The sequence below is a fragment of the Grammomys surdaster genome, unplaced genomic scaffold, assembly GCF_004785775.1.
Source record: "Grammomys surdaster isolate TR1022 unplaced genomic scaffold, NIH_TR_1.0 213, whole genome shotgun sequence".
Taxonomy (NCBI): Eukaryota; Metazoa; Chordata; class Mammalia; order Rodentia; family Muridae; genus Grammomys; species Grammomys surdaster.
Window position 1 is genome coordinate 10,381,369 of NW_021604658.1, and position 11,458 is coordinate 10,392,826.

At 39.3% G+C, this 11,458-nt stretch overlaps 1 protein-coding gene across 4 annotated transcripts in view; it reads left to right on the plus strand.

Moving 5' to 3' along the window:
• The window catches only part of Spag9 (sperm associated antigen 9), a 125,752-nt gene that overhangs the window by 15,362 nt on the left and 98,932 nt on the right, over nt 1–11,458 (plus strand). For all 4 annotated transcript variants that reach the window (XM_028772386.1, XM_028772387.1, XM_028772389.1 and 1 more), the window contains exon 2: nt 4,739–4,859. In XM_028772386.1, the coding sequence (XP_028628219.1) occupies nt 4,739–4,859 (121 nt within the window). The remainder of the gene's footprint in view (nt 1–4,738; nt 4,860–11,458) is intronic.

Sequence of the window (11,458 nt, forward strand, 5' to 3'; positions counted from 1 at the left end):
ACACACACACACACACACACACACACACACACACACACACACACACAACCACCACCACCACTACCACCTCCAATAATGTTTTAAAAAACAAAGCAGGTAGTATTTTTCCTAATAATTGGCCAGTATCCCAGAAAGGACTCTGAGCAGTCTGGTTCGTCTCTCCCTAGGGAGATGGAGTCACCACCCATCAGATTACGTAGACTGAAGAGTATTAGCATGAAATAGGAAGAGAAAGTTTCCCACAGGAAGACTTTGTGTATAGACAGAAAATATTTTCTGTAGTGATTGGAAAGCTTGGGTTAGGTGTGGTGCTTTGTGTTTAAAGTCCTGGCACTTGCAATGCTAAAGCAATAGAACTGCCTCAAATTTGAGGCCAGCTTGAACTATACAGTAGTTCTGTGTCATCAAGGGCTATACAGTGAGTCTTGTCTCAAACAAACAAAATAAGAAATAAGAAAAGAAGAACTTTAAGGATTAATAAACAGTAAAGGATTAAAAAATCACACTTTAAAGTAATGACTGCATTTCATTGTGCTAGTTGTGGTAGTTATAATAATCAAGCTATGGAAACAGCCAAGATGCCTCTTCAGCAGTTGAAAAGATAAGGAAAATGTGTGTGTGTGTGTGTATAAAATATTATTATATATATAATGTGTATATATTATATATTATGCATTATATATATGATAGTTTTATTCAGCCATAAAGAAGAATGAAATTATATTATTTGCAGAAAATTGTATGGAAGTGAAGATCATGTTAAATGTAATAAGACAGGGTCACAGAGACAAATATCTTGTTATACATGAAAATATAAGGGGGACTATGAGGGAAGAGGAAGAGATTCAGAGGGAGAGGAGATGTGGAAACAAGGGATAGTAGTGGGAGGAAGAAACTTAGAATACTGCGTTCTCTCTGCAGCAGAATGTGGACTGACCTGCACACATGCTCTTGTGGCCAGAAAGCTGGAGGGGAAGTGCTGGGGAATTGTGGGAGGACGAGAAGGGGGTATTCAGTGAAACTTCATTCTCACCTGCCCCAGTTTTGTGGTTCTTTGGCTTTTTTGTTTTGTTTTTGGTCAGTTCTGTGGAAAGTGCCCTACCATTGAACTATACTCCTCAGCTAGTAAATCATAAGGCTTCTCTTTGTAATTTATAGTTTTCTACATAAATTTCAGCTTTTACTTTGAAACTTCAGTTACTGATTTATTTGTATTACAAACATTTTAGAACTTTTTTCTACTAGGGTTACATCAGTACATAAAACAATGCCTTTATGATGCCTGCATTGTGGCAAGGACAGGCACATAGTAAATAAGATAAATTATTAAAATAGTCAGTGTGGGGTATGGGAATAATTGCTCTGAAAAAGAGTAAGGAGGAAAGATAGGAGAATAAGGAAGGTCTCTCACTAGGAAGGTGATGTTTGAACAAACATGCAGGCAAGTGAAGAGGGAGCAAGCTGTTGGTTATCCAGAGAAGAGAAGTCTAAACAGCAGGACACAAGTGCCAGGGCTTACTTCTCAAGCCACAGAGTACTATGGTCCTTCAAAAGGAGCTTGATATCAAACAAGTAGTAGGATGGTGGGAAAAGATTGTGTGGGTTCTAAGATGCCCATTGTAAAGACTGTGGTAGATAAAGTATCAGGTCTTGAGCAGAAGAGAAAACCTGACTTCCTTTAAAAGGATCCCCCTAACTATTTTGCATTTTAGAGGATCAGGGTAAAAGGGAAGAGATGATTTAGGAGGGTGAATTCTATAGCAATGATTCATACAATAGATGATGATGGCACAGATGATCGTGGTGATGGAGATAATGAAAGGTGGTCAGAGATGAGATAGATTTGCTGATAGATCTGATAAGAGCTATTAGAGAAGAGTCAAAGCTGATTCCAAAGTTTTAGACATGAATACAGTCATTTCATGAGCCAGAGACCAACAGAGGGTCAGGTTTCAACAAGCTTAGTTTAAGGTGTTTATTAGAATCCAAATTATGTTGCCCAGTAAGTAGACTGTGGACATGCAAATTTGAAGTTCAGGTTTGGACTAGAGATAGAAAATTGGAAGTTGTCAGCATAGTTATTATTTAAAGCAGTGAAAATAGATGAGCTCACAAAGAAGAGTAAATGAGGGGTGAGGAGATGGCTGACTGGTAAAGAGCTTGCTGAACAAGTGTGAGGACCTGGGTTTGAATCCTAAGAGCCCACTTAAGACCTGGGTAAGGAGCTGGGCAGTGGTGGTGGCATGCCTTTAATCCCAGCACTTGGGAGGCAGAGGCAGGTGGATTTCTCAGTTTGAGGCCAGCCTGGTCTACAGAGTGAGTTCCAGGACAGCCAGGACTACGCAGGGAAACCCTGTCTCGAAAAAGACCTGAGTAAGGTAGTACAGATTGATAATCCCAGTGTTCCTATAGTGAGATGGGTTGCCCACACAGGAGAACCCTTGGAGGCTTGTGGGCCAGCTAGCTGGTCATAAGCAGTAGTGAACAACAAAAAGACATTGTCCTGAACCAATACCTGAAGCTGTCCTATGACTTCCACAGGTACACCTGCCCTCACATATTTGAACACAAACACACACAAGCACACACCTACAGAGTGAACAAGGAGGAAGTCAGTTGCTATGGCATTTTAATCCTATCAGTCTCAGGAGAGACTGAGACAGGGATTGTGAGCTTTAGGCTACCTTGACAACATAGTAAGGTCTTCCTGTAAAAAACAATATAAAGGGCTAAGTGTGTATAGGGTTGGGTGGGGGCAGAGACTGGAGAGAAAAATTCCTCAGTGGTTAAGAGCACTGGCTGCTCTGCCGAAGGTCCTGGGTTCACTTCCCAGTACACACATGGGAGTTCATAACTGTCTCTAACTCCAGTTTCAGGGGGTCTGACATCCTCACACACACATGCAAGCAGGCAGAACACCAATGAACATAAAATTAAATCAGAGAGAGAGAGAGAGAGAGAGAGAGAGAGAAAGAGAGAGAGAGAGAGAGAGAGAGAGCGGGCTCAGCGGTTAAGAGCACTGACTGCTCTTCCAGGGGTCCTGAGTTCATTTCCCAGCAACCACATGGTGGCTCACAACCATCTGTAATGCCCTGTTCTGGTGTGTCTGAAGAGAGCAATGGTGTACTCATATACATTAAATAAATAAATAAATAAATCTGAGAGAGAGAGAGAGAGAAGGAGGGAGAGAGAGAGAGAGAGAGAGAGAGAGAGAGAGAGAAGAGGTAAAGGCTTTGCTTTCTAGCAGTGCAAGCTGGGTATCTGAATTCCATTTCTAAAACCCATCCTTTTTTTTTTTTTTTTTGGTTTTTTGAGACAGGGTTTCTCTGGGTTTCTCTGTGTAGCCCTGGCTGTCCTGGAACTCACTCTGTAGACCAGGCTAGCCTCTAACTCAGAAATCTGCCTGCCTCTGCCTTCCAAGTACTGGGATTAAAGTCGTGTGCCACCACTGCCAGACAAACCCATCTAGAAGTGGAAGGAGAGAACAGACTCCACAGTATTGTCTTCAAACCTCCAACATGCATGTAGTGAGTGACACGTGTGCACATACATGAATAAATTTTTAAAAATTCAACAAAGAAACAAAAAAGAAGTTCTGAAAACGTGTCCAAGGATGGAGTACTGCAGTGTGAAAAACACTGATGAGTAGCTAGTAAGGAGCACCAGGCAAGAGCAGCCAGAAACTGGGAGGGAAGTGAGAGCCAGAGAAACAAGGAAGCCGTCGGCAGATGCGGCTGATGGAATGATTGAGATGGAGGCTAAGATTGAATTTCATTTGATTTCATTTAACTAGCCTTTTTTAAAATTCTATTTGGTTGGTAGTAATATTCCTAGCCTAGGTTCTTTCTTGAATTTAAACCTACATCATTAGGTAAATCCACAAAATTACTTATTGCTGGTCTTATTTATTTACCTACTTATCAGAACCTCTGCCTCCTACATGCTAGGCAAGCACAATCCCATTGAGCTGCACACACCCCACTCCAGTATCACTTGTTAAATAATCACTCAACAAATATTATTTATTATGCTTTTGTCTCTTCTGTACATACTATGGGTTAAAGATTTGTTTTCAACTCAAAATGAATTTGCAAGTATGTTAGAAGATTTAATTGTAGTGTGATATATATATATTCTCTTTGGGGAATATAAAGTACTAACACCTTACTACTAAATTCTGTATTTGAGGTTTTTCGTATACTATTAGAGAAGCTTAAAATTGACCCAATTTTGTGATTTTTAAGATCTCTTAGATACTATACATTTAATATATATGTTAAATGTATATAATTAAAAACATTTTTTTTTTAAATTTTATATGTGATGGCATGCATGGACAGGGCAAAGGAGTTAGTTTTCTCCTTCTACCTTGTGTGTCCTGGGAATCAAATTCAGGTCATCAGGCTTGGTGGCAGATGCCTTTATTGAGCCATATTGTCAGCTCTTGTTTGTTGTCCGTTTTGTTGAGATTTTTGTATGCAAATGTGTCTGTACCACATGTGCACCTGGTATCTTTGGAGGCTAGAAGAGGGTGTCAGATGCCCTGGGACTGAAGTTACAGAAGATATGAGCTGCCCTGTGGGTGCTAGAACCAGAACTGGGATCCTCTGGAAGAGCAGCCAGTGCTCTTAACCTTGAGGCAGTTCTCCAGCCCCTGATTATTGTCCTTGAAAAACAGGTGTTGAAAAATATAAACCTGCTCATTTCAATAGTGAAAATGTATATTCTTCTTTATTAGAAATTCATTGAATTTGAAGACTCTCAAGAACAGGAAAAAAAGGATTTACAGACGCGAGTGGAGTCTCTAGAATCTCAAACAAGACAACTTGAACTCAAAGCAAAAAACTATGCTGACCAGAGTAAGTAAAATGCTTTTCTCCTCATTAAAGAGTGGACTCCTACAGGGAGTGATTGGCCCGAATGTGTGCTTGCAATTGTTTTCACAGAATTGAGTGTGAGATCTGGGTGCTTGGAATAATATTAATTTCTTTTTGCTCCCATTGTACGTGACACCCACACTGCAGAAATGGCTGAGCCAGAGATACCTGCTAGACTTCTTTAGTTGAGCTGTCAGCCTGTTTGTAGTTACGTATGCTGTCTTTGTTACGCAGATACATGTGTGTGGAGCAGTTGTGACGCTGATGAAGTACACACAGTTCCATTGTTTCTGTATAGCTTTGACGTTTACCAACATAAAAGAAACTTGCCTTGAAGTGTGTATAAAAAGTGACTGTTTTGTTACTTTTTGATGAAAAGGTAAAGTTAATTTAGGATAACAGAAGTTCATTTTTCAGATTTGCTTTTAAAACTCTTTTAAAAAGTTTTTAGTTTTGTTTTGTTTTGTTTTGTTTTTTTCGAGACAGGTTTTCTCTGTGTGTAGCCCTGGCTGTCCTGGAACTCACTCTGTAGACCAGGCTAGCCTCGAACTCTCGAACTCAGAGATCCGCCTGCCTCTGCCTCCCAAGTGCTGGGATTAAAGGCGTGCACCACCACTGCCCGGCCTCAGGTTTATTTTTTTTATGTGTGCCAGTGTCTGCCTGTTTCCATATATGTGTGTGTACCATGTGCATGCCTGGTGCCCTTCTGTGCAAGTCAGAAGAGGGCATCAGATTCCTTGGAACTGGAATTAGAGAAGGCAGTAAGATACTAGGTGGGTGCTGGGAATCCAACTCCAGCAAGAGCAGCAAGTGCTCTTAATTGTTGAGTCATTTCTTCAATCCCCCCAGGTTCATTTTAAATGTAATTACATGCTATTTCTGACTTTTAAAATTATTTAAAATCTCATGGATAATTTTGTCTTTTGCCAATGAAAATGGACAAAAAAAACTTTTTTAAACTTTATTTATTCATTATATATACAGCAGTCTCCTACATGTATGCCCAAAGACCAGAAGAGGGCACTAAATTTCATTAAAGATGGTTGTGAGCCACCATGTGGTTGCTGAGAATTGAACTCAGGACCTCTGGAAGAGCAGTCAATGTTCTTAACCTCTGAGCCACCTTTCCAGCCTGAAAATGAACAAATTTTTAAAAGTGAAATTTATGAAAAGAACTGGTAAAAATTATAAAAGGAATTGATAAGAAACTTCATGATCTCTTTTTTTCTTTAAATTTAAATTAAATTTATTATTTGGGGGCAGGGTACACATGGCATGGTGTCCACGTGGATGTCAGAGGACAACTCAGAGAAATACACTATCTTTTTCTACCTTGTGGGTCCTAGGGATTGCACTTGGCTCATCAGCCATATCCCATATCATGTTATGCTTCTCACATCACTCATTAGGAGTTTATACCAACACCTGCTGTTGGGCTTTGTTTTATTTTTTTTTTGAGATGGGGTCTCATTATGTGTATAGCTAGTCTGGTATAGCATCGTCCTTCGTAGTGCTGGATTATAGATGTATGCCTCCATACCCCGATGGGATTGCTGCTGTTAAGGAACCGCTAGTTGTCAGGAATAACTTTCAACACCAGAAAGTGATGTGTATTTGAGAATGGAACTGAGTGCATTCTCTAGAACTCTAGAAGGTCCTAGTTGAGCTAAATGCAAAACAGCAGGAATTTGGAGTTCAAACACTAAAATTCAAGAATTCACAGGCTGTTTAGCAGATATTAATAGATTTTCAGTAGATTTTTGGTTACAGAAGTTAATGAGCAAAACAATGAGCTATTTCCCATGACTTTGTTTTTTAGGCTTGATGACATTAGAGTTATGCAGTCTCCTTTTGTTAATTAAGAAATCAGTGGTTTCTCTAATTCTTGCTGTAGACTCTCCGACGGAAGTCTGAGCACTTAAGAGCTTGTGAGGGAGATGCTTGTAAGTTGAGCATCTTAAATTCAAATAAGAAAATTTGGCCTCTTTTTTTTTTTTTTGAGACAGTCTTACTTTGTTTCTGGAACTCATGTAGTCCATGCTGGCCTTGAACTCACAAAAGTCCTTTCAGCCTTCCAAGTGCTGAGAATACATATGTGAACTATGCTCAAGAAAATGTAGTTATTGAAGATAATATTTTAATCCTAAATTGATTATACTTTTGTATCAAGGGTTATATAGTATCTTACTTTGGGTTTTCTTGCTATGAAGAGACACCATGATTGAGGCAACTCTTACAATCTTACAAGGACAACATTTAATCAGGGCTGGCTTACAGTTTCAGAGGTTGAGTCCATTATCATCATGGCAAGAAGTATGGCAGTGTCCAGGCAGACATGGTGCTGGAGAAGGAGCTGACAGTTCTGCATCTTGATTCTACTGAAGCCTGGAGAGACTGTCTCTTCTGTATTGGGCGGAGCTTGAGCACTAGGAGCTCTCAAAGCCCGCCTACAACAGTGACACACTTCCTCCAACAAGGCCACACCTAATAGTGCCACTTCTCATGGGCCAAGCATATTCAAACCACCACACACAGTATTCTAGAACCACACAATAAAGACATAACAGAACCAAACAAATTTTCATTATTTTGCTGAGTGGTAGTGGTGCACACCTTTAATCCTAGCACTCAGGAGGCAGAGGCAGGTGGATCTTTGAGAGTTCGAGGCCAGCCTAGTCTATAGAGCAAGTGCCAGGGCTATTAGTTACAAAGAAAAACTGTCTCAAAAAACCAAAAAGCAACAACAACAACAATTTTTTTTCATTATTTTAATGATCCTTTTTCTTTGTACAAAGTACTGTTTTCAGTAAAATTTTCTTTTTGACTTGAAAAAGAATTGCTTATCTAAAATCTTTTTAGACATAAAATGATCTGTTTCTGTTGTAAGAAATTTGATCTGTTGTAAGAAATTTGAGCAAAACTCGTTTTATACTTAAAATTGCAATAAATGTTTTTGTATCTTTATGTGTATCTCTGTCATATATGTCTATACACCATCTTTGTCCTGGTGTCTGAGGAGGGTGTCAGGTAACTGCAGTCATGGAGGTGCTAAGAACCAGCCTTTCTCCTCCACAAGAGCAGCTGCTGCTCTTAACCTTTGAACTGAAATCAAGTTTTTTATTTGATAATTTGATTCACATTAAGAGGAGATACTGTTGCTTTCCCTACAAAAGATAGATCCAGTAGATAACGCCCCTAACCCCCCACCTCAGGTACATTATTAGCCTTTTTAATCACTAAAAACAAAAAACAAACAAAGCATGCTTTGTTTGGCTTTTTGTTTTTCAAGACAGGGATTCTCTGTGTAGCTCTGGCTGTCCTGGAACTCTCTATGTAGAGCAGGTGGACCTCAAACTCAGAAATCCGCCTGCCTCTGCCTCCCAAGTGCTGGGATTAAAGGCGTGCGCCACCACCGCCTGGCCTAGGTTTGTTTTCTAGCTTGGTGACTCATACTCAATGTTTTGGAATGGTCATGTTCTATGAAATCCATTCTCATTTCTCTTTTCAGAAGTACTGATTATTACATTTTCATTTTAATTCTAAAGTTTTATTTTTTGAAACAAGGTTTCTCTGTGTGTAGCCCTGGCTGTCCTGGAACTCACTTTGTAGACTAGACTAGCCTTGAACTCACAGATAGTCCTGTCTATACCTCCAGAGTGGTGAGAATAAAGGCATGGGCCACCATGGCTTATTTTTTTCTTTTTCAAAAATACTTTGACTTTTTTTTTGTGTGGGGGGGAACTTTATATTAGCTTTACCTCCCTCAAATTTCCTAAATGAATTAAAGCCCCTCATTTTTTTTTTTTTTAAATATACTTACACATGTCTCTGGAGACTGAAGGATTATCTTGGGTGACAACCTCAGGAATCTCATTTGAGATTTCTCATCTCATTTGAGACAAAGGTAGAGCTCACTAATTAGACTACACTGACTGGCCAGAGAGCCCCAAGGACCCTCCTATTTCTGCCTCTCCAGTGCTGGAATTACAAGTATATCTTCACGCCCAGCATTTGCACCTGAGCTCTGGGAATTGAACTCAGGTATTCAATTTTGCAAAGCAAGGACTTTTACTGAGCTATCTCCCCAGCCTTTATTTAGTTCCTTAATTAAAATGAGAGAGGGGCGGTGTTTGTTGCACATGTGTGGAGGTCAGAAGACAACTTTGTGTAGTCATGTGTACTCAGTTCTCTCTTTCCACCTATAGTTGCTGAAGATCAAACTCAGGTCGTCAGGTGTGGATTGCAAGTACTTTACCACCTGAGCCATTTCACTGGCTCAGCCCTTTAATTGAAAAACATTATTTATTTTACTTAAGTATGTGCATATGTGCGGGTGTGACTATGCCCATATGCTGTGACATGCATGTGGAAGTCAGAGATAACTTCCTGGAGTTGCTACTCTCCTGCCATGTGGACCCTAGGAATCGACTCAGACCCAGCAGCACATATCTTTGCCTGCTAAGGCGTCTCTAACTCTAGACCTTGAAATTTAAAAAAAAAAAAAAAAGGTGGCAAGAAGTCATTATTGGTATCATTGGTCCCTACGCTTTTAGGACTCCAGGCCTGGAAATAAAAGGGTTTTGTGTTTTTGTTATATTTTGTTGTTGTTTGGTTTTTAGTTTGGTAGGGACTTTGTGTTTTTTGGCTTGTTTGTTTTGTTTTCAGTTTTGTTTTTTTCAAGACAAGGTTTCTCTGTGTAGTCCTGGCTGTCTTGGAACTAGCACTGTAGACCAGCCTGGCCAAGAAATCAGAGATCAACCTGCCTCTGCCTCCCAATTGCTGGGATTAAAGGCGTGAACCACCACTGGTGGAATAAGCTTTTTAAGATATGAAAATAAATTTCTGTAGACAATGTCACACTGCTTTATTTTATTTATTTACACAGGCGCTACTGATATAATCAGTGCTGGCCTCAAACTCTCCATCCCTCTAGCCTCAGTCTCATGAATGCTGAGATCAGAGCTGTGCAATACTACATTGGTTTCCATTTCTAAGATTTTTGTCTGTACAGTGGAGAGTCTCTAATTGTAAATTACTGAGTTTGTCAGTATTGGTTGATTCATTTCAAAGTATACATTCTTTTAAAAGTAGTTTTTAGAAGTCCAAGTTCTTTGAAGACTATTTCTTATTTTAAAGGGGAAATTTTGGTTGTGGTTTTCTACATGAAAGCAAGAAAAGGTTAAAAAAAAAAGGAACTGAATTAAAGGGTATTCTTCACAGCTTAATATTTTTTTAACAGTTATTTGGGTTGAGGGAGTGTGCATGTCTTCCACACTGCATATGTGGTAATCAGGAGAAAGCATATATGGACGTTCTCTCCATCTTACCATGTGGGTCCTGGGAATTGAAAGCAGGCCATCAGGCCTGGTGGAAATCACCTGTGCCAACTAAGCTACCTCCCCAGCGCCTCTTTACAGCTTTTGATAGTGTGTGGGTTTAACCAGATGCTGATATGACTTAACTATGTTGAGAAGCTTGAGAAGTTAAGTCTATTAAAAATTTTGTCACAATTTTGTGGTAATGTTTGAGTTTGGAGATTTCTGGTTGTTCGGCTCTCAGACTTTGAACTAACATGAAATATCTTTGATTTATTCAATGTAAGCCAAGCATTTTAAAAAGCTTTGTGTTCTTTTCCAAAAGTAACAGTGATACTCCTGCTAATATCTCATGATTCTTTAAGAAGAAACTGAAATAGATATGATGTTTGGTAAGAAATATGTAAATTTAAGAAGTCCAATTTAGAACTTTATAGCTAATCAGTTTTGCAAATCATAGTGTGGCAGTAATCATACTATTGAGGAGGTGGGAGGAAAGAAGGTCAGGGTCATAGCTGTCTAGTTATTTCATTTGTTTTTACAACACTTTGTGTCTTAAGTATTTCTCCATTGTATAACTTTTATTTATTTTATATGATATATATATATATATATGTATATATATATATATATATATAATATTACATGCACACATATATTTATCTTAATTCTTGTTATTGGGCAGACAGCACACATTTGGTTGTTAGAGGACAACTCTGTTAAATGAATGAATTCTCTCCTTGCAACCTTTCCATGTGTTCTGGGGATCTAACTCGGTTGCTAGGCTAACCAGACAAATATCTTTACCCTCAAGGTATTTTGGCAGTCCTGATCAGTTTTTAAAAGTTTTAAAAAATATATATATATAGCATATATGCATGTGGAGGTCATAGAACAACTCGGAAGAGTTACTTTTCCTTCTACCTTGTGGGCTCCAGGGATTTAACTCAGAGGTCCTCAGGCTTGGCAAAGCAAGTGCCCTTACCCACTGAGCCATCTCACTTTGCCCCCTGATCAATTGTTTAAATGTGTGAATACTCTGAACACCTAGAAGCTGTGCCATCTATTAGTAATTCTTGTTTCTCCTGAAGAACTACTTATCTTCCTCTAATGAGAATTATTTAATAGCCATTTCTTTTTCTTTTTTGTGACATGGTCTTTTATGTAGTCTAGGCTGGTCTCAGACTCAAATTTGCCTTTCCAAGTGCTGTCAATGTGTTCTTCTCCTCCCTTCCCCTCCCCTCCCCTCCCCTCCCCTCCCCTCCC